General features: G+C 44.8%; 1 protein-coding gene across 2 annotated transcripts in view; it reads left to right on the forward strand.

Annotated features, from left to right (window-relative positions):
* PDE5A (phosphodiesterase 5A) overlaps nucleotides 1–23837 on the forward strand; it is a 518628-nt gene that overhangs the window by 262073 nt on the left and 232718 nt on the right. For both annotated transcript variants that reach the window (XM_069743739.1, XM_069743740.1), the window contains exon 7: nucleotides 11707–11774. In XM_069743739.1, the coding sequence (XP_069599840.1) occupies nucleotides 11707–11774 (68 nt within the window). The remainder of the gene's footprint in view (nucleotides 1–11706; nucleotides 11775–23837) is intronic.

Genomic DNA, 23837 nt, shown 5'->3' on the forward strand with positions numbered 1-23837 from the left:
CTCTCAGGTGTGCTGTCATGGGCTCCGGAAAAACCGGCTACCAGTAAGTAACCATGGTGTTTTTGTGACATAGCAACGATATCGTTAACTAAATCGTTATGCGTGACAGCGACAAATGATCAGGCCCCTGCCGGGAGATCGTTGGTCGCTGGGAATGATCAGGACCTTTTTTTTTGGTCGCTGATCACCTGATGTCATCGCTGGATCGGCGTGTGTGACGCCGATCGAGCGATGTGTTCACTGGTAACCAGGGTAAACATCGGGTTACTAAGCGCAGGGCCGCGCTTAGTAACCCGATGTTTACCCTGGTTACCGTTGTAAAAGTAAAAAAAAAAAAACAGTACATACTTACATTCCGGTGTCTGTCCTCCGGCGTCCGCTTCCCTGCACTGTGTCAGCGCCGGCCGGCCGTAAAGCAGAGCACAGCGGTGACGTCACCGCTGTGCTCTGCTTTATGGCCGGCCGGCGCTGACACAGTGCAGGGAATGGCATCGTTGGTCGCTGGAGAGCTGTCTGTGTGACAGGTCTCCAGCGACCACACAACGACCTAAACAGCGACGCTGCAGCGATCGGCATCGTTGTCTATATCGCTGCAGCGTCGCTAAATGTGACGGTACCTTAAGACTCACTCACCCAAATCATTCCTACAGAAACAACAAATAGTGAAAGCAACAGTAGCAAATAAAATATATATAGTTGTGCTCAAAAGTTTACATACCCCGGCAGTATTTTTGCTTTTTGGGCCTTTTTTCAGAGAATATGAATAATAACACCAAAACTTTTTCTCCACTCATGGTTTTTGGTTGGGTGAAGCCATTTATTGTCAAACTACTGTGTTTTCTTTTTTAAAATCATAAATACAACCAAAAACATGTTAAAAATTACCCTGATAAAAAGTTCACATACCCTGGTGATTTTGGCCTGGTAACATGCACAGAAGTTGACATAAATGAGTTTTAATGGCTACAAAAGGTAACATCCTCACCTGTGACTTGTCTGCTTGTAATCAGTGTGTGTACATAAAAGCTGAGTGAGTTTCTGGGATCCAGATAGACTATTGCATCTTTCATCCAGCCACTGACATTTCTGGATTGTGAGTCATGGGGAAAGCAAAAGAATTCTCAACGGATCTACGAGAAAAGGTAATGGAACTGTATAAAACAGGAAAGGGATACAAAAAGATATCCAAGGAATTGATAATGCCAGTCAGCAGCGTTCAAACTGTGATTAACAAATGAAAAATCAGGGGCTCTGTAAAAACAAAACCACGGTCAGGAAGACCAATAATAATAATCTTTAATAATCTTTATTTTTATATAGCGCTAACATATCCCACAGTGCTTTACAGTTTGCACACATTATCATCGCTGTCCTCAATGGGGCTTATCTAAATTCCCTATCAGTATGTCTTTGGAGTGTGGGAGGAAACCGGAGTACCCAGAGGAAACCCACACAAACACGGGGAGAACATACAAACTCCTTGCAGATGTTGTCCTTGGTGGGACTTGAAAACAGGACTCCATCACTGCAAGGCTGCAGTGCTAACCACTTAGCCACCGTGCTGCCACAAAAATGTCGTCCACAACTGCCAGGAAAATTGTTTGGGATGCAAAGAAAAACCCACAAATAACATCAGCTGAAATACAGGACTCTCTGAAAACTAGTGGTCTGGCTGTTTCAAGATGCACGATAAGAAGGCGATCATTAAAGGGGTAGTAACGATGGCGGTGACCCGGTATGTGGCCCGGGGCGTCCAAGTTAAAGGAAAGGTCTTTAAAGGGGTTGTTTAGAATAAAGGATGTTTGTGACCCCACTTGTGGTATTCGGTCAGGGATGACTGACGTTGCTTAAAGAGGTCCACTGGGGATGATGGCAATGCAGCAGGGATGGGATGGCTTCCCACAGGTGAAGCTTAGTCCCCAGGGCTCCCGGTGTAGTGGATGACAGATGGTGTAGTTCCGGAAATAATTGGAGGACACAAGATTGCAGTCTCTTTACCTTTTACTGGTAGTATGCAGCCACAGTCCAGGGTACGAATCACAGGTGATGGTGAGGTCCAGCCAGCGTGGAAGCTATTTGGAGCCACTTTAGCCAGGTGGGGGTTGGAAGCCTTCCTTACTGCACTGTGTTGTAGTCCCTTGCTGCCTAAGACTTCACACAAGGTCCTCACTTTCACTCTGTCCTATTAGCAGGACAATAATCCATATGGCAGGCAACTCGAGCCTTTTTACAGGTGTCCCTACTTGCGGCGACTCCATATGCTGCTGTGCCTTCGGATGTAATGGTGGACAGGCGACTTGAATTCTCCTGCCTGCCAGTTTCTGCTGTGGAGCATACGGTACCCCACAACCTCGGAATTTCAGCCTCCGGTTTCTGCGCTGATTTCTGGAGTGAGCCCTCTCTCAGCTCCACTGCCAGTATCTTTCCACTCCTTTGCCTCCGCTCCCCTCACAGTCTCCTACAATCTGCTCTGTCTCTCTATTCTCTTTCCAGGAGCTGCAGAACCTCGTGTCTGCACGGCCCCGGCTTTCCTCAAGACTCCTCTCTCAGGAGCTGCAGAACCTCATGTCTGCACTGCTCCAGCTCTCTTTTTCACTCACTCTCCACTCCTCACTCCTCACTAAAACTCCCTCTGATCGACTAACTCCTCCTCCACCCAGAATATATAGGGAAGCTACCCTTAAACCGGGTTTAGAGCTCCCTCTTCTGGCCTGGAGTCAGAACAGTGTTGTGTGTACACTGTTATGACCTGGTGGTCAGGACAATAATGGACCTGGTGGATAAGAGCACACGGAATGACCTGATAGTTACTGATAATATAGGACGAGCTCTGGGACGTGGGAACTCTGCTGACCGCAATCCCTAATCCTATCAACCACACTAGAAATAGCCGTGGATTGCTCCTAACGCTCCCTATGCAACTCGGCACAGCCTAAGGAACTAGCTAGCCCTAAAGATAGAAAAATAAAGCCTACCTTGCCTCAGAGAAATTCCCCAAAGGAAAAGGCAGCCCCCCACATATAATGACTGTGAGTAAAGATGAAAATACAAACACAGAGATGAAATAGATAAAGCAAAGTGAGGCCCGACTTACTGAACAGACTGAGGATAGGAAAGGTAGCTTTGCGGTCAGCACAAAAACCTACAAAAAGACCACGCAGAGGGCGCAGAAAGACCCTCCGCACCGACTCACGGCGCGGAGGCGCTCCCTCTGCGTCCCAGAGCTTCCAGCAAGCAAGAAAACAATCAAAATAGCAAGCTGGACAGAAAAATAGCAAACCAGAGAAAAACAAGCAGTCACTTAGCTTCTGCTGGGAAGACAGGTCACAAGAACGATCCAGGAGTGAACTAGACCAATACTGGAACATTGACATTGTCTATTTTATATCTATACTGTACTGCTTCCAGGGATGTCAGTGCCTAACTTACAAAGTTGGACATCTCCTTGGCTGTCCTATCATATTGTATTTGTGCAGTTGCCGCTGCCACAATCACAGCCAATAGAAAGCCTTTGAATCTTGTTGCCATATTATACTACTGCTAGGAACCCTACTTTGAACAGGTTAAATAAACCAGTTGCTGATCCCAAGAAAGGATAATTTTTGGACAGCTAAAATAGAATCATTGCTCCTTCACTTTCCAAACAGCAAAACTATTCCAGAAAAGGAATAATTTTTTGACCACCTTATGTCAAAAAGCCGTATAAGCACCATCTGCCCCTAAAATAGGATATTTGGATTGCTTTTATATGTTAAAAAGCATAAAAGCCTGTACGTGCAGTGTGCTATTAAACAGGCTTTCATCAGTTACCATCCGTCTACTCCTAGCCAGATATGTGAAACAGTTCAAGACCAGGCCAATTACCCATATTCTTGACCTGGCGCATTTTTTTTTCTTTTTTAGTACATATAGTTTAAAGAATGTAAAAAAAAATTCTGATTCTGATGTTCAATGAATGAATTCTAGATCGGTAGGGACTCAAAACAGCTGACTGCTGGGCTTGCAATCATTGGGAGGACAGTATTTGAGTTGTAGAAGCCATGACAGTCTACAATTTATCACGAATCTAGTGAATAGCTGATACATGCTACTAGTCAACACATTATGGTGTCACACAAAAGGTTGATACATAAAATGAGAATAATGGGGATAGGGGAAAATATGTGTAAGTGGGTTAAGAGCTGGCTCAGGGATAGGAAACAAAGGGTGTTTATTAATGGAGCACACTCGGACTGGGTCGCGGTTAGCTGAGGGGTACCACAGGAGTCAGTATTGGGCCCACTGTTGTGAATTCTGTGGTCAAGCTCCCTCCTGTGGTCATGAGTGGTACTTCGGCTGGTTCTGTCTATGAGCTTCCTCTGGTGGATGTGAGTGGGGCTGCGGCTTCTGAGTTTCCTTCCTCAGGTGACGAGGTCAAGTCGTTAGGTGCTGCTCTATTTAACTCCACCTAGTTCTTTGTTCCTGGCCTCCAGTCAATGTTCCAGTATTGGTCTTGCTCTCTCCTGGATCGTCTTGTGGCCTGTCTGCCCTGCATAAGCTAAGTTCTGCTTATGTTACTTTTGTTTGCTATTTTTTCTGTCCAGCTTGCTATATTGGTTTTTATTGCTTGCTGGAAGCTCTGGGACGCAGAGGAAGCACCTCCGTACCGTTAGTCGGTACGGAGGGTCTTTTTGCGCCCTCTGCGTGGTTGTTTGTAGGTTTTTGTGCTGACCGCAAAGCTATCTTTACTATCCTCGGTCTATTCAGTAAGTCGGGCCTCACTTTGCTAAAACCTATTTCATCTCTGTGTTTGTATTTTCATCTTTACTCACAGTCATTATATGTGGGGGGCTGCCTTTTCCTTTGGGGAATTTCTCTGAGGCAAGGTAGGCTTATTTTTCTATCTTCAGGGCTAGCTAGTTTCTCAGGCTGTGCCCGAGGCGCCTAGGTCTGGTCAGGAGCACTCCACGGCTACCTCTAGTGTGGTGTGATAGGATTAGGGATTGCGGTCAGCAGAGTTCCCACGTCTCAGAGCTCGTCCTATGTTATTAGTAACTATCAGGTCACTTTGTGTGCTCTTAACCACCAGGTCCATTGTGTTTCTGAATCACCAGTTCATAACAGTACTGGAGGCCCAAAGTACTAATGCTTCTCAATAGAGGGAAAAGAGAAGTTCTGAGACCATTTTTTTTTCTCTGCACTGTGTTTTGTCTTTCTTTTCCCCTAGACATTTGGGTGGTTCAGGACACAGGTGTAGAGATGGACATTAAAGGTCTGTTTTCTTGTGTGGATCATCTCGCTGCAAGAGTACAAAATATTCAAGACATTGTGGTTCAGAAATCTATGTTAGAACCTAGAATTCCTATTCCTGACTTATTTTCTGGAGATAGAGCTAAGTTTCTGAGTTTCAAAAATAATTGTAAACTGTTTCTGGCTTTGAAACCCCGCTCCTCTGGTGACCCAGTTCAACAAGTTAAGATCATTATTTCTTTATTACGTGGCGACCCTCAAGACTGGGCATTTTCCCTTGCGCCAGGAGATCCTGCATTATGCGATATTGATGCATTTTTTCTGGCGCTTGGATTGCTGTATGATGAACCTAATTCAGTGGATCAGGCAGAGAAAAATTTGCTGGCTCTGTTTCAGGGTCAGGATGAGGTAGAGATATATTGTCAGAAGTTTAGGAAGTGGTCTGTGCTCACTCAATGGAATGAATGTGCGCTGGCAGCAATTTTCAGAAAGGGTCTCTCTGAAGCCCTTAAGGATGTCATGGTGGGATTTCCTATGCCTGCTGGTCTGAATGAGTCTATGTCTTTGGCCATTCAGATCGATCGACGCTTACGTGAGCGTAAAACTGTGCACCATTTGGCGGTATTATCTGAGCATAAACCTGAGCCTATGCAATGTGTTAGGACTTTGAACAGAGCTGAACGGCAAGAACACAGACGTGGGAATGGGCTGTGTTTTTATTGTGGTGATTCCACTCATGCTATCTCCGATTGTCCTAAGCGCACTAAGCGGTTCGCTAGGTCTGCCACCATTGGTACGGTACAGTCGAAATTTCTTTTTTCCGTTACTTTGATCTGCTCTTTGTCATCCTATTCTGTCATGGCATTTGTGGATTCAGGCGCTGCCCTGAATTTGATGGACTTGGACTTTGCTAGGCGCTGTGGGTTTTTCTTGGAGCCCTTGCAGTATCCTATTCCATTGAGAGGAATTGATGCTATGCCTTTGGCCAAGAATAAGCCTCAGTACTGGACCCAACTGACCATGTGCATGGCTCCTGCGCATCAGGAGGATATTCGCTTTTTGGTGTTGCATAATCTGCATGATGTGGTCGTGTTGGGGTTGCCATGGCTACAAGTCCATAACCCAGTATTGGATTGGAAATCTATGTCTGTGTCCAGCTGGGGTTGTCAGGGGGTACAAGGTGATGTTCCAGTTCTGTCTATTTCATCATCCACCCCTTCTGAGGTCCCAGAGTTCTTGTCGGATTACCGGGATGTATTTGATGAGCCCAAGTCCAGTGCCCTACCTCCGCATAGGGATTGCGATTGTGCTATCGATTTGATTCCTGGTAGTAAGTTCCCTAAGGGTCGACTGTTTAATTTGTCTGTGCCTGAGCACGCCGCTATGCGGAGTTACGTAAAGGAATCCTTGGAGAAGGGTCATATTCGCCCGTCGTCGTCGCCATTGGGAGCAGGGTTCTTTTTTGTGGCCAAGAAGGATGGTTCGTTGAGACCTTGTATTGATTACCATCTTCTAAATAAAATCACAGGCAAATTTCAGTACCCCTTGCCGCTGCTGTCTGATTTGTTTGCTCGGATTAATGGGGCTAGTTGGTTCACCAAGATAGATCTTCGTGGTGCGTATAATCTTGTGCGTATTAAACAGGGCGATGAATGGAAAACAGCATTTAATACGCCCGAGGGCCATTTTGAGTACCTGGTTATGCCATTCGGGCTTTCCAATGCTCCATCAGTATTTCAGTCCTTTATGCATGACATCTTCCGAGAGTACCTGGATAAATTCCTGATTGTATACTTGGATGATATTTTGGTCTTCTCGGATAATTGGGAGTCTCACGTGAAGCAGGTTAGAATGGTGTTCCAGGTCCTGCGTGCTAATTCTTTGTTTGTGAAGGGGTCAAAGTGTCTCTTTGGTGTTCAGAAGGTTTCATTTTTGGGTTTCATTTTTTCCCCTTCTACTATCGAGATGGACCCTGTTAAAGTTCAGGCCATTTATGATTGGACTCAGCCAACATCTCTGAAGAGTCTGCAAAAGTTCCTGGGCTTTGCTAATTTTTATCGTCGCTTCATCAATAATTTTTCTAGTATTGCTAAACCGTTGACTGATTTAACCAAGAAGGGTGCTGATGTGGTCAATTGGTCTTCTGCTGCTGTAGAAGCTTTTCAGGAGTTAAAGCGTCGTTTTTCTTCTGCCCCTGTGTTATGCCAGCCAGATGTTTCGCTCCCGTTCCAGGTCGAGGTTGATGCTTCTGAGATTGGAGCAGGGGCTGTTTTGTCGCAAAGAAGTTCTGATGACTCGGTGACGAAACCATGTGCCTTCTTTTCCAGGAAGTTTTCGCCTGCTGAGCGTAATTATGATGTTGGCAATCGAGAGTTGTTGGCCATGAAGTGGGCATTCGAGGAGTGGCGTCATTGGCTTGAAGGAGCTAAGCATCGCGTGGTGGTCTTGACTGATCATAAGAACTTGACTTATCTCGAGTCTGCCAAACGGTTGAATCCTAGACAGGCTCGTTGGTCGCTGTTTTTCTCCCATTTTGACTTTGTGGTTTCGTACCTTCCGGGCTCTAAGAATGTGAAGGCGGATGACCAGTCTAGGAGTTTTGTGCCCGACTCTCCGGGTTTGCCTGAGCCGGAGGGTATTCTCAAAGAGGGGGTAATTTTGTCTGCCATCTCCCCTGATTTGCGGCGGGTGCTGCAAAAATTTCAGTCTAATAGACCTGACCGTTGCCCAGCGGAGAAACTGTTTGTCCCTGATAAATGGACGAGTAGAGTTATCTCTGAGGTTCATTGTTCGGTGTTGGCTGGTCATCCTGGAATCTTTGGTACCAGAGATTTGGTGGCTAGATCCTTTTGGTGGCCGTCTCTGTCGCGGGATGTGCGTTCGTTTGTGCAGTCCTGTGGAATTTGTGCTCGGGCTAAGCCCTGCTGTTCTCGTGCCAGTGGCTTGCTTTTGCCCTTGCCAGTCCTGAAGAGGCCCTGGACACATATCTCAATGGATTTTATTTCGGATCTCCCCGTCTCTCAAAAGATGTCGGTCATTTGGGTGGTTTGTGATCGCTTCTCTAAGATGGTCCATTTGGTACCCTTGTCTAAATTGCCTTCCTCCTCTGATTTGGTGCCATTGTTTTTCCAGCATGTGGTTCGTTTACATGGCATTCCGGAGAACATCGTTTCTGACAGAGGTTCCCAGTTTGTTTCGAGGTTTTGGCGAGCCTTTTGTGCTAGGATGGGCATTGATTTGTCTTTTTCCTCGGCTTTCCATCCTCAGACAAATGGCCAAACTGAACGAACCAATCAGACCTTGGAAACATATCTGAGATGTTTTGTTTCTGCTGATCAGGATGATTGGGTGTCCTTTTTGCCTTTGGCTGAGTTCGCCCTTAATAATCGGGCCAGCTCGGCTACTTTGGTTTCGCCGTTTTTCTGCAATTCTGGTTTCCATCCTCGTTTCTCTTCAGGGCAGGTTGAGTCTTCGGACTGTCCTGGTGTGGATACTGTGGTGGATAGGTTGCAGCAGATTTGGACTCATGTAGTGGACAATTTGACATTGTCCCAGGAGAAGGCTCAACGTTTCGCTAACTGTAGGCGCTGTGTGGGTCCCCGACTTCGTGTTGGGGATTTGGTTTGGTTGTTGTCTCGTTATATTCCTATGAAAGTTTCCTCTCCTAAGTTTAAGTCTCGTTTCATTGGTCCGTATATTATTTCTGAGGTTCTTAATCCTGTGTCTTTTCGTTTGACCCTTCCAGCTTCTTTTTCCATCCATAATGTATTCCATAGGTCATTGTTGCGGAGATACGTGGCACCTGTGGTTCCATCCGTTGATCCTCCTGCCCCGGTTTTGGTTGAGGGGGAGTTGGAGTATATAGTGGAGAAGATTTTGGATTCTCGTATTTCGAGACGGAAACTCCAGTACCTGGTTAAGTGGAAGGGTTATGGTCAGGAAGATAATTCCTGGGTCTTTGCCTCTGATGTTCATGCTGCCGATCTGGTTCGTGCCTTTCATTTGGCTCATCCTGGTCGGCCTGGGGGCTCTGGTGAGGGTTCGGTGACCCCTCCTCAAGGGGGGGTACTGTTGTGAATTCTGTGGTCAAGCTCCCTCCTGTGGTCATGAGTGGTACTTCGGCTGGTTCTGTCTATGAGCTTCCTCTGGTGGATGTGAGTGGGGCTGCGGCTTCTGAGTTTCCTTCCTCAGGTGATGAGGTCAAGTCGTTAGGTGCTGCTCTATTTAACTCCACCTAGTTCTTTGTTCCTGGCCTCCAGTCAATGTTCCAGTATTGGTCTTGCTCTCTCCTGGATCGTCTTGTGGCCTGTCTGCCCTGCATAAGCTAAGTTCTGCTTATGTTACTTTTGTTTGCTATTTTTTCTGTCCAGCTTGCTATATTGGTTTTTATTGCTTGCTGGAAGCTCTGGGACGCAGAGGAAGCACCTCCGTACCGTTAGTCGGTACGGAGGGTCTTTTTGCGCCCTCTGCGTGGTTGTTTGTAGGTTTTTGTGCTGACCGCAAAGCTATCTTTACTATCCTCGGTCTATTCAGTAAGTCGGGCCTCACTTTGCTAAAACCTATTTCATCTCTGTGTTTGTATTTTCATCTTTACTCACAGTCATTATATGTGGGGGGCTGCCTTTTCCTTTGGGGAATTTCTCTGAGGCAAGGTAGGCTTATTTTTCTATCTTCAGGGCTAGCTAGTTTCTCAGGCTGTGCCCGAGGCGCCTAGGTCTGGTCAGGAGCGCTCCACGGCTACCTCTAGTGTGGTGTGATAGGATTAGGGATTGCGGTCAGCAGAGTTCCCACGTCTCAGAGCTCGTCCTATGTTATTAGTAACTATCAGGTCACTTTGTGTGCTCTTAACCACCAGGTCCATTGTGTTTCTGAATCACCAGTTCATAACAGCCCACTTCTTTTTAACATATTTATTAATGACCTTCTAGGGGTCATACAGAGCAGAATTTCAATATTTGCACATGACACTAAACTCTGCAGGGTAATCAATACAGAGGAGGACCTTTTTATATTTCAGGATGATTTATGTAAACTAGAAGCTTGGGCTGATAAATGGCAAATGAGCTTTAATGGGGATAAATGGAAGGTCATGCACTTGGGTAGAAGTAATAAGATGTATAACTATGTGCTTAATTTTAAAACTCTGGGCAAAACCATCAATGAAAAAGACCTGGGTGTATGGGTGGTTGACAAACTAACATTTAGTGGCCAGTGTCAGGCAGCTTCTACAAAGGCAAATAAAATAATGGGATGCATTAAAAGAGGCATAGATGCTCATGAGGAGAACATAATTTTACCTCTATACAAGTCACTAGTTCGACCACACTTAGAATACTGTGCACAGTTCTGGTCTCCGGTGTATAAGAAAGACATAGCTGAACTAGAGCGGGTGCAGAGAAGAGCGACCAAGGTAATTAGAGGACTGGGGGGGTCTGCAGTATGAAGATAGGTTATTACACTTGGGGTTATTTAGTTTGGAGAAACGAAGACTAAGGGGTGATCTTATTTTAATGTATAAGTATATGAGGGGACAGTACAAAGGCCTGTCTGATGATCTTTTTAATCATAGACCTGAGACAAGGACAAGGGGGTTTCCTCTACGTCTGGAGGAAAGAAGGTTTAGGCATAACAACAGATGCTTTACTGTAAGAGGAGTGAGACTATGGAACTCTCTGCCGTATGATGTTGTAATGAGTGATTCATTACTTAAATTTAAGAGGGGACTGGATACCTTTCTTGAAAAGTATAATGTTACAGGTTATATATACTAGGTCCCTTGATAGGGCGTTGATCCAGGGAACTAGTCTGATTGCCGTATGTGGAGTCGGGAAGGAATTTTTTTCCCCAATGTGGAGCTTACTATTTGCCACATGGGTTTTTTTTGCCTTCCTCTGGATCAACATGTTAGGGCATGTTAGGATAGGCCAGGGGTGTCAAACTGCATTCCTCGAGGGCTGCAAACAGGTCATGTTTTCAGGATTTCCATGCATTGCACAGGTGATAATTTAATCACCTGCAGAGAATGATTCCAGCACCTTGCGCAATGCTAAGGAAATCTTGAAAACACGCATGGTTTGAGGCCCTCGAGCAATGCAGTTTGACACCCCTGGGTTAGGCTATGGGTTGAACTAGATGAACTTAAAGTCTTCCTTCAACATTAATAACTATGTTACTATGTTACTATGTATTACCGCAACTATGCAAATTCCATACTTGCAGTCACATGACCACCCATTTGCATGGGGAATACAGCTAAATTGTACAGTGCCACGATTCGGCTGTTTGCAGTTAAACTGAGTGACTGCATACTTTTATTGTTAGCCTGGAAGGCCCCTGTAATGCTGAATCTTAACTGCAGATATTGATGACATTCCCCTTCATTTGTTTCTCCAATTCATAGTTTGTCTTTTTTAAGCAATAAATTAATAAAATAAATCATGGTGTAATGTATAATTTTGAATATAATTTTTTTCGTAGGAAACCTTTTCCAGTATTTTTCATATGGAATCTGATGAACTACAAGAATCTCTAGATGCCATAAAAAGGTAATTATGAAACAAGTCATAATAATTAAATTGTGATACAACATTTAAAGTTGTAACAATATTTAGTAAAAAATAAGATTCAGAAAATTTTAGGCTAAAGGAACCTCTGATAGCTGTGAGCCAACAGGTGTTTATCCTTACAATAGAGATGCACACTCATATTGGAGGAGTATGTATTTGTTCTACATGGAGTGAGTGGAGCAAGTCATACCTTTCTGCCAGTGACTTTTCTGGCTGTAGAATGAAAGGATCATGTGTTGTAATTCACTGTGCCTGTGAGATGGAAAGCCCTTATGGGTATTAATTTCTGGGCCGGTCTTGATCATTTACTCTACTGTGTGGGACCCTTAAAGGGAACCTGTCACCTGAATTTGGCGGGACCGGTTTTGGGTCATATGGGCAGAGTTTTCGGGTGTTTGATTCACCCTTTCCTTACCCGCTGGCTGCATGCTGGCCGAAATATTTGATTAAAGTTACATAGTAACATAGTTAGTAAGGCCGAAAAAAGACATTTGTCCATCCAGTTCAGCCTATATTCCATCATAATAAATACCCAGATCTACGTCCTTCTACAGAACCTAATAATTGTATGATACAATATTGTTCTGCTCCAGGAAGACATCCAGGCCTCTCTTGAACCCCTCGACTGAGTTCGCCATCACCACCTCCTCAGGCAAGCAATTCCAGATTCTCACTGCCCTAACAGTAAAGAATCCTCTTCTATGTTGGTGGAAAAACCTTCTCTCCTCCAGACGCAAAGAATGCCCCTTTGTGCCCGTCACCTTCCTTGGTATAAACAGATCCTCAGCGAGATATTTGTATTGTCCCCTTATATACTTATACATGGTTATTAGATCGCCCCTCAGTCGTCTTTTTTCTAGACTAAATAATCCTAATTTCGCTAATCTATCTGGGTATTGTAGTTCTCCCATCCCCTTTATTAATTTTGTTGCCCTCCTTTGTACTCTCTCTAGTTCCATTATATCCTTCCTGAGCACCGGTGCCCAAAACTGGACACAGTACTCCATGTGCGGTCTAACTAGGGATTTGTACAGAGGCAGTATAATGCTCTCATCATGTGTATCCAGACCTCTTTTAATGCACCCCATGATCCTGTTTGCCTTGGCAGCTGCTGCCTGGCACTGGCTGCTCCAGGTAAGTTTATCATTAACTAGGATCCCCAAGTCCTTCTCCCTGTCAGATTTACCCAGTGGTTTCCCGTTCAGTGTGTAATGGTGATATTGATTCCCTCTTCCCATGTGTATAACCTTACATTTATCATTGTTAAACCTCATCTGCCACCTTTCAGCCCAAGTTTCCAACTTATCCAGATCCATCTGTAGCAGAATACTATCTTCTCTTGTATTAACTGCTTTACATAGTTTTGTATCATCTGCAAATATCGATATTTTACTGTGTAAACCTTCTACCAGATCATTAATGAATATGTTGAAGAGAACAGGTCCCAATACTGACCCCTGCGGTACCCCACTGGTCACAGCGACCCAGTTAGAGACTATACCATTTATAACCACCCTCTGCTTTCTATCACTAAGCCAGTTACTAACCCATTTACACACATTTTCCCCCAGACCAAGCATTCTCATTTTGTGTACCAACCTCTTGTGCGGCACGGTATCAAACGCTTTGGAAAAATCGAGATATACCACGTCCAATGACTCACCGTGGTCCAGTCTATAGCTTACCTCTTCATAAAAACTGATTAGATTGGTTTGACAGGAGCGATTTCTCATAAACCCATGCTGATATGGAGTTAAACAGTTATTCTCATTGAGATAATCCAGAATAACATCCCTCAGAAACCCTTCAAATATTTTACCAACAATAGAGGTTAGACTTACTGGCCTATAATTTCCAGGTTCACTTTTAGAGCCCTTTTTGAATATTGGCACCACATTTGCTATGCGCCAGTCCTGCGGAACAGACCCTGTCGCTATAGAGTCACTAAAAATAAGAAATAATGGTTTATCTATTACATTACTTAGTTCTCTTAGTACTCGTGGGTGTATGCCATCCGGACCCGGAGATTTATCTATTTTAATCTTACTTAGCCGGTTTCGCACCTCTTCTTGGGTTAGATTGGTGACCCTTAATATAGGGTTTTCATTGTTTCTTGGGATTTCACCTAGCATTTCATTTTCCACCGTGAATACCGTGGAGAAGAAGGTGTTTAATATGTTAGCTTTTTCCTCGTCATCTACAACCATTCTTTCCTCACTATTTTTTAAGGGGCCTACATTTTCAGTTTTTATTCTTTTACTATTGATATAGTTGAAGAACAGTTTGGGATTAGTTTTACTCTCCTTAGCAATGTGCTTCTCTGTTTCCTTTTTGGCAGCTTTAATTAGTTTTTTAGATAAAGTATTTTTCTCCCTATAGTTTTTTAGAGCTTCAATGGTGCCATCCTGCTTTAGTAGTGCAAATGCTTTCTTTTTACTGTTAATTGCCTGTCTTACTTCTTTGTTTAGCCACATTGGGTTTTTCCTATTTCTAGTCTTTTTATTCCCACAAGGTATAAACCGCTTACACTGCCTATTTAGGATGTTCTTAAACATTTCCCATTTATTATCTGTATTCTCATTTCTGAGGATATTGTCCCAGTCTACCAGATTAAGGGCATCTCTAAGCTGTTCAAACTTTGCCTTCCTAAAGTTCAATGTTTTTGTGACTCCCTGACAAGTCCCCCTAGTGAAAGACAGGTGAAACTGCACAATATTGTGGTCGCTATTTCCTAAATGCCCAACCACCTGCAGATTTGTTATTCTGTCAGGTCTATTAGATAGTATTAGGTCTAAAAGTGCTGCTCCTCTGGTTGGATTCTGCACCAATTGTGAAAGATAATTTTTCTTGGTTATTAGCAGAAACCTGTTGCCTTTATGGGTTTCACAGGTTTCTGTTTCCCAGTTAATATCCGGGTAGTTAAAGTCCCCCATAACCAGGACCTCATTATGGGTTGCAGCTTCATCTATCTGCTTTAGAAGTAGACTTTCCATGCTTTCTGTTATATTTGGGGGTTTGTAACAGACCCCAATGAGAATTTTGTTACCATTTTTCCCTCCATGAATTTCGACCCATATGGACTCGACATCCTCATTTCCTTCGCTAATATCCTCCCTTAAAGTGGACTTTAGACAAGACTTTACATAGAGACAAACCCCTCCTCCTCTCCGATTTTTACGATCCTTTCTAAACAGACTGTAACCCTGTAAGTTAACTGCCCAGTCATAGCTTTCATCTAACCATGTCTCGGTTATTCCCACTATGTCAAAGTTACCTGTAGATATTTCTGCTTCTAGTTCTTCCATCTTGTTTGTCAGGCTTCTGGCGTTTGCGAGCATGCAGTTTAGAGGATTTTGTTTTGTTCCAATCTCCTCACTGTGGATTGTTTTAGAAATGTTCTTACCTCCCTTCTGAGTATGTTTTCCTGGGTCGTCTTTGTTCGAGTCTAATGTTTTTCTTCCCGTCCCCTCTTCTTCTAGTTTAACGCCCTCCTGATGAGTGTAGCGAGTCTTCTGGCGAATGTGTGTTTCCCAGGTTTGTTGAGGTGTAGTCCGTCTCTGGCGAGGAGTCCATCATACCAGTAATTCACACCGTGGTCCAGGAATCCAAATCCTTGTTGTCTGCACCATCGTCTTAGCCAGTTGTTTGCATCAAGGATCCTGTTCCATCTCCTGGTGCCATGCCCGTCTACTGGAAGGATAGAAGAAAAAACTACCTGTGCATCCAGTTCCTTTACTTTCTTCCCCAACTCTTCAAAGTCCTTGCAGATTGTCGGTAGGTCCTTCCTTGCCGTGTCATTGGTGCCAACATGTATCAGAAGAAATGGGTGGACGTCCTTGGAGCTGAAGAGCTTTGGTATCCTATCGGTCACATCCTTGATCATCGCACCTGGAAGGCAGCATACTTCTCTTGCAGTTATGTCCGGTCTGCAGATGGCTGCTTCGGTGCCTCTCAGTAGTGAGTCTCCCACCACCACCACTCTTCGTTGCTTCTTGGCTGTACTTTTTGCTGTCACTTGTTGCTGTGTGCCCTTTTCTTTTTTGCTTGCTGGTATTGCTTCATTCTTAGGTGTGCCATCTTCATCCTCTACAAAGATTTGATATCGGTTCTTCAGTTGTGTGGTTGGTGATTTCTCCATGGTCTTCTTGCTTCTTTTGGTCACATGCTTCCACTCATCTGCTTTTGGAGGTTCTCTGGCACTTTTTGCACCTTCTGTGACCAGTAGAGATGCTTCTGTTCTGTCTAGAAAGTCTTCATTCTCTTTGATGAGTTTCAAAGTTGCTATTCTTTCTTCCAGACCCCGCACCTTTTCTTCTAAAAGGGCCACTAGTCTACACTTCTGACAGGTGAAATTGGATTCTTCTTCTGGTCGATCTGTGAACATGTAGCACATGCTGCAGCTCACCATGTAGGTTGTCACATCTGCCATGTTGCTCCTAGATCCTGCTGACTTGCTGTGTGTTTTCCTTCTTGTGTAATCTACTCAGCCAAGCTCTCTTGCAATAATGTCCTACAGGCAAAAATATGCAAATTAGCCTCCTGAAGCTTGAATCCCTGGTTTGGTGATGCTTTCGAAGCAGCTGGTCCCGGCTGTACCCAACGATCTTCTAGCTTAGGGAGACTTCGCTTCTCCCAGAAGGCACCTGGAATATGCAAATTAGCCTCCTGAAGCTTGAATCCCTGGTTTCTGAAGCTTGAATCCCTGGTTAATTCTCTGTCCTCCATAATACACGCCTGCGCAAGGCAATCTTAAGTAACCATACGCATGTGTAAACTTGCAAACGTAAATGTCCCAGCGTGCGACGCAACATGAGGGGAACACTAGGAAAGATGTAAAAGGAAGACGCTGGCGATATGGAGCAGGAAGATAGGTCACCTCCTAACATAGACCTTAGTCTAATCCCTGCACTCCCTATCGTCCCTAGACGTGTCCACCCCCGTGCATGATCACGTGATTAGGTCCTTGCTGGCCCTGAACTTACCCTGTCTAGTACGTAGGCCACCGAGACACTATTTCCACTACTACAAAAAGACAACACGAGGAAGGTACAACAAAACAATGGGAAAAGACACAACAAATAGCACTCGTCTACTTCACCAACAGGAAACTTCACTGCTGCAGCAGAAACAAACACCACATCTTCTCCATAGACAGACTCATTCAAATAGGTCAGCATAGATTAATTATAACTGGCAAGAATTGAAGCTAGCAGTGGGTTTATATAGTGGACTCCAACAGAGAGAGGGCAGGATGAGGAGGTGGTGTGGAAGTGGGAAACGCTAAATGTGCGGTCGGAAAGGTATGAGGCAATCCAGGACAGGGAAAGGTCTTTGATGCCAAGGGAAGAAAGAATCTGTAGCAGTAGGCAGTGATCGACTGTGTCGAAAGCAGAGGACAGGTCAAGAAGGAGGAGGATGGAGAACTGTCTGTTAGCTTTGGCTGTGAGTAAGTCGTTAGTAATTTTTGCCAGGGCAGTTTTGGTGGAGTGGTGGGGGCAGAAGCCAGATTCGAGGTTGTCAAGGAGAGCGTTAGATGTGAGGTGGGAGGAAATTTGAGCATGGACATGCTGCTCAAGGAGTTTTGAAGCAAACGGGAGCAGTGATATGGGGCGGTACTGGGCATAGCAGTTGGGTCAAGGTTAGTTTTTTTGAGGATGGGTGTGATGGTGGCATGTTTGAAGGCAGAGGGGAAGGTACCAGAAGATAGCGATAGGTTGAAGAGATAGGTTAGAGCTGGAATGAGCATGTTAGTGAGGTTGGGGAGCAGGTGGGAGGGGATGGGGTCAAGTGCACAGGTGGTAAGGTGCGATTTGGAAAAGAGGCGAGTAAGCTCTCCTTTAGTGATGTTGGAGAGGGAGGTTATTAGGGAAGGGCAGAGGTCTGGTATATGGAGTGGTTGGGGTCGTGGAACAGTTAGGGTTTGCCTTGTTTGGTCGATCTTGTTTTTTAAGTAGGTGGCAAAGTCCTCGGAAGAGATGAGGGGAGTTGGAGGTGGCAGTGGTGGGCGGAGAAGGGAGGTAAATGTGCTGAACAGTTGTTTTGGGTTGTAGGATAATGAAGATACAAGGTTAGTGAAATAGGTCTGTTTAGCAGAGGTGAGGGCTAATTTGAAGTCAAATGTAGCTTGTTTGAAAGCAGTGAAGTCGTCTGGCAGGCGTGTTTTCTTCCAACGCCGCTCCGCAACCCTGGATGCTTGTCGAAGTTTTTTTTGTGAGATTGTTATGCCAAGGTTGCATATTGGTTCGTCGCATTGTGCCATGCATGAGAGGGGCGACTGAGTCTATGGCTGATGTGAGGGTGGAGTTATAGAAAGCGGTGGCACTGCCCGTGTCGTGGAGTGAAGATATGGAGGACAGGGGTAGGAGAGAGTCTGAGAGTCTGTGAATGTCTAGTGCAAGGTTTCTGCGAGGATGTGGTAATGGCTGGACATGGGGAGCAGGTAAGGAGGATAATGATGAGGTGAGTAGGTGGTGGTCAGATAGGGGAAGGGAGAGGTTGTGAGATTAGATAAGGAACAGAGGCGGGTGAAGATGAGGTCTAGTGTATGTCCGTCTGTGTGGGTGGCTGTGGAGGACCACTGATTGAGTCCAAAGGATGAAGTAAGGGCCAGTAGCTAGTAGATAGACGGATCCTAAAGAGGACCTGCGATATATTAAATGTTGTGTTCTTCTGATCCCAGATCCTCCAGGAGTCACATTAGGACGTGTCACACCCGTGACAGTAACACTTTTTTTTACTAAAGGAAAGTTCTGTTACAGCAAATAGCAAATTTAAATCTTTCTCTTAAAGGCCCAGTTGATGTAGTTCACATTTTATTTTTTTGTGTTCTTCTTGTGAATGGTGAGCAGATAAAGGGTCTGTCAGTGTGGCTAGAGTGCTGTTCAATTCACTTATTATTTACAGAATAAATATGGGAAAAACAGGCCAAGTAATGTTTCACTGAGGAGACACCCTCACAGGTTGGCTCCAAGTGGTGATAAACTAGAAGTATTGTGCTACGTATGGTTCTGGTACTGACATTCCATATCACAGGAGGCAGGCAAACAAAGTTTGTGGCATGGAAGTCATGTGACACTGGTTCCCCCTGGAGGTGCACAAAGAGACCAGTATGTAACAGGGCCCTTGCTCAGCCCTGTCACTCCTGGACTATAGAAAGCTTCACTCCTTTATGGAGACAGCTACTTGGAAAACCATATCTTCTCAGGTAATGTTTACTGAGGTCAGCTGACACATGGTGAGGTTTTAATACTAGACAGGATAGGACTGTCCCAATTGGGTACACCTAGTTGTGGTGGGATGGCTTTTATGCTTTTTTCGATAAAAATTGTGTAAACTAAGTACCCTATGTATGTTATTTACGTGTACTATTGCTATTTTCTTATTTACTTGCTACAGAGTAAATGCTCTTTGATTTTTTTTTCTTATTTATTTTAGAACTAGATGGAGGCCCGATGCTATCACATCAGGAGGGCGGTAATGTCCCGATGGGGGCAGGCTTTGCAGCATTTAGAATCTCTCCCCCCATGTGCTCACCCACCTATCCACTCTCTCTTTCCCCATGTGCTGACTTCTCCCGTCTGTGCTCTCTTCTTTGACCTGTCTACCCCATGTGCTATTTCCCTCCCCCCCCCCCCCCCGTCTCTCTCCTTCCTGTGCTGTGTTCTCCCCTCAAAGACAATACTGACATTACAGCAGGAGATGGCAGAGGATAAGCTTTGTGAGGTAAAATATTTTTTAGAAACAGTCAGTGAAATATTTCACCTCACAAAACGAATCCACTGTGATCCCCTGCTGTAATGCCAGTATTGTCATTTGCTTCCTCCCCTGCCCAGGAGATGTGGTATGCTCTATACACGGTCAGGCACACTCACCAATGTGTCTGACCGTGTACAGAACATACCACAGCTCCTGGGCAGGGGAGGAAGCAAAAGACAATACTGACATTACAGCAGGAGATTGCAGAGGATACATTTTGTGAGGTAAAATATTTTTTTAAAACAGTCAGTGAAATATTTTACCTCACAAAATGAATACACTGTGATCAGGAGATGTTGTATGCTCTGCACACTGTCAGATACAGTCAATTTTTAAAATGAACTTTCGTTCGGGGCGAAACCCCTTTAATGTGACTGGCTTCCTCTGCCTGTAGACACGTCACGCATCTGCCGCCAGGATCAGCCGAATGATTCAATGCACCTGCACGTAATTTGCGCAGGTGCAGTAAATCAGACCGCCGCCATCTTTGTGCAGACAGATAGCGGTGGTCACATTAAAACTGCGCATGCGCTCTTCCTGTACAAAGATGGTGGCAATCAGTGAATCATTTGGCTGATCCTGGTGGTGGCGTGTTCCAACGGTGTTCCGCTGGTGGTACCGTGCAAGAGGCTGTGTGAGTGTGTGAATGTGAGTGTGAGGGTGAGTGTGAGTATGAGTGTGAGAGTGTGAAAGTGTGTGTGTGTGTGAATTTGAATGTGAGTGTGTGTGAGTGTGTGTGTGTGGTGCGTACAGCATATACAGTGTGGGTGTGTGTTTGTGTGTGGTGCGACGGTGTTCCGCTGGTGGTACCGCGCAATAGGTTGGCACCAGCAGCAGATTCTATATTGAGACACCCATCACTTGGGTGTCCCAATATGGCGGTTTGCGAACTTCATCCGCTTGGAATTCTGGGATCCGGACACATCTGGACGGGACAGGAAATGAAAATATTACAAGGCAATTATACAAATAGAATTAGATTCTGAAGGTTTCTGGCTAAGCCATAACTAGACTGAAATGGCTTGTTCTAGCCCTCAGTGTGTCAGAATTGAGCTGGGAGACTCATCCCAACCATTTGTATGGTAACTTTAGGCGTGAAGATTGATTATCTAATTTTCATCAGTCAGTAGATTGCAGCAAAATACAAAGCACATTTGCACATTAAAGGAGTTATCTAAGTCTTTTTTTCCTAATGGGGCTAAGAACATACCAACAGTTGCTAACTACCTTCCTGTTATGCACTGGGATGATCTCTTTCGGCTCAGAACAGTCACAGACCACTCATACTTCTTCTGACATCACGATGACAGAGCAGTTCCTTCTCTTCTGCTGTGTCAACTGGGCATCACTGCCGATGCCATGCAGATTGACAGCTGGCTCCTGGCTGCCTAACTGTGTCAATCAGTAATGTGGACATGAAGTCAAAAGAAGAATTGCTGACTGAGCTGGGAGAGATTGTCGCAGGGCAGAAAAGACAGATAGTTAGCAATTAACCAGCCTGTAAGTCCTTAGTCCAAAGGAGAAAAATCTAAAGGCCCAGATAACCCTTTTAATCAGTCCTCATTTGACTAATATTACAATGTATTATACATTTCTTAATTCACAGTGGCAAAAGTAATTCTGGCACACTTGGACAGATCTACTGCCACATGTGAACGGGTACGGCGATTCCACAATAATTATGGACAGTGCTATCTTTGCCAGTCCCATAGAAGATGAATGGACTATAATGATCGCTGTTTCATTCAAATTGAACTTTGGACCCCCATTTTTGTGCATGTGGGGGTCCTAGCGGTTATAATTGACAAATGGGTATAATTGCTCCCTTTATCACTTGTGCGAGTCTATAGACTGTGTGAATTTATCTAGAGCGGCCTGTGAATACACAAAATGTGATCCGCAGAAAATGGTTTGCCTTCCTTGTAGAGATTTTTTAAGTCTCTGCTGAATTCCTTTTAATTTAATAGAGTGACATTCCCTGGAGTCACTGGTAGAGATGAGTGGTGGGATAATGACTGGAGATCTGGGGTCCAGATGCTACTATGTGGTGTATTGTTACATTTAGTAGTGTTCAAGCTGAGGGTTTAATTATATGTTAAACATTTATTTCAAGAAGATACAACTTTTTAATTCATGCCTATTATCTGCTGCTGCTTGTGTTGCTGTTTTTTTTTGTTAGTTTGCCTAAATAGTGTTTATGCTATTTGAAATAAAATAAGATCTTGGAAGAGAGGAGGATTTGTCTGTTGGAAATGACCTTCATGCAGTGTGTGATTTCACTAACCTTTGCACTCTAGTTGACTGATATAGTTTATGTTGTGTTGAATGTGTGTAACAGTGACACCTGCTGGTAAACAACGTGTATTAAACAGGATCTCAAACAAAATTAATAACATCATTATCAGGAGATAGAAGTGATCATTTGCCAGATAGTATATCTATGCAACCCAATGTACAGTCACTTAATAAAACCACCAATTTTGATTGAAGGGTTATCCCCCCCCCCCCCCACAAAAAAAAGCAAGTTATTCCCTATCTGAAGAGGACCTCCATTAATCCGAAAACCAGGGCTCTGGGACACTAAAAATGCAGCTGCAGCCATATCTTGAATGGAAATATCTGAGAGCGCTGCACTCGACTTCGTTCTGAAGTGTCATTGACAATGACTGGAGCAATGCACACCTCTAATTCAATCAAAACAAGACAGCAGGGCCCCATTTTCAGGATTTCAGAGCCCTGATCTTGGAATGGCTGGAGATCCGACTATTGGAATAAATTATATGGATACTGTAGTGTGGCTAAAGGTTGTATAGTGGACGGGAGGTATGTATCACAGAGAAGGCTTGTCGCTGATGTAACCCGGAGTGTTTTCTTTAATGCACATAAAGCAATAAGGAATTGCTTGGTATATTTGGGTCCGGGTAACGGGTAGCTATGAGAGATGGGAGGGTCTGGCTACCCATATACCTCACCCCTGGGTAAGGGGCATAACCATGCCTATTTATGTTTGTTTCAGGACCTGTGGTGATGTCATAGCCACATGTCTAATCATGTGACATTACTTCACCAATGGGTGTGGTTTCAGGCTACATAATGGACACTGCAGAGTGGCCTGTGTGTTGGACGGTTCCACGTGGGGACAGACGTCCTGAACAGCACACAGAGACCATATTTAGGCTGGAGAGCCTACGTGCTGGACATAGCACAGCCTGTGTGCCTACAGGTCTGAGAGAGAGCGGAGCTCTAATATGGACATTGAGGATTCAACTGTCTGAAGTAAGACTGTTACCTGCTGTTCCTGTTGCTATGTGGTTTATGGAGCAATAAACCTGTGAACTTTTAATGAAACGTGCCTCCAGAGTGTCATCCACCGCACCTGAGCGAGTACAATCCCCACAATATGGATAATATATATTTATATTTTTTTAGAAATAACCCTTTAAGTGCAGAATATACCGTATTTTTCCGACCATAAGACGCACTTTTTTCCTCCAAATTTGGGAGGAAAGTGTGGGTGCGTCTTATGGTACGGATGTAGCATGTGGGGAAGGGGGCAGCAGTGAGTGGGATCGCACTGTTATCCCACTTCAGGATGTCCCCGCTGCCCAGAATCAGCACTGGAGAAACCATGTGCTCCTGATGATTAAGTGCAGTGAATATTCATTAGCTGCTCCCCGCCCACCTATCAGCTGAGCGGTGAGCCGGGAGCAGCAAATGCTTAAGCAGGGACACACATGGCTTCTCCAGCATTGATTCCTGCAGCAGCTAGGCAGGTCTGTGTGTCTGGGGGAGAGGAGGCAGCAGCAGGGGCCAAGGGAGAGAGGAGATGGCTGCATACCTGCCTGCCATGCCTGGGCTGGACACTGAGTTCTGTGCAGGAGGACCTGTGATGATGTCAGGAGTGGGCGGGCTGGAGCATCACTTGGCAGCTCAGAGCCCTCCCTCTTCTTGACATCATCACAGGTCCTTCAGGCTCTCCAGTCTCCACTAGAATCTGCAGCTTCCTCATAACCTGTGCTGTGGAAAGGAAACGAGGGACTGCTCTGTGTACAGAAATGTGACGCTCCAGCTTTAACCTCACCATAGTGTGGCTGGCTGCCACATTTAAGAGGTTAGTTTTTACAAAACACAATAAAGCACTCTGCCACTCCTTTGGTGAACTATAACTCCCAGCATGTCATAGGATCTGCAGGACATGCTGGGAGTTATAGTTCTCCCATGGGATTTTAAAGCAGCACTCCAGTGTTATTTTGCAGTGCTGGAGTGGTGCTTTAAATATAAGCCCTG

The sequence above is a fragment of the Ranitomeya imitator genome, chromosome 1 (assembly GCF_032444005.1).
Source record: "Ranitomeya imitator isolate aRanImi1 chromosome 1, aRanImi1.pri, whole genome shotgun sequence".
Taxonomy (NCBI): Eukaryota; Metazoa; Chordata; class Amphibia; order Anura; family Dendrobatidae; genus Ranitomeya; species Ranitomeya imitator.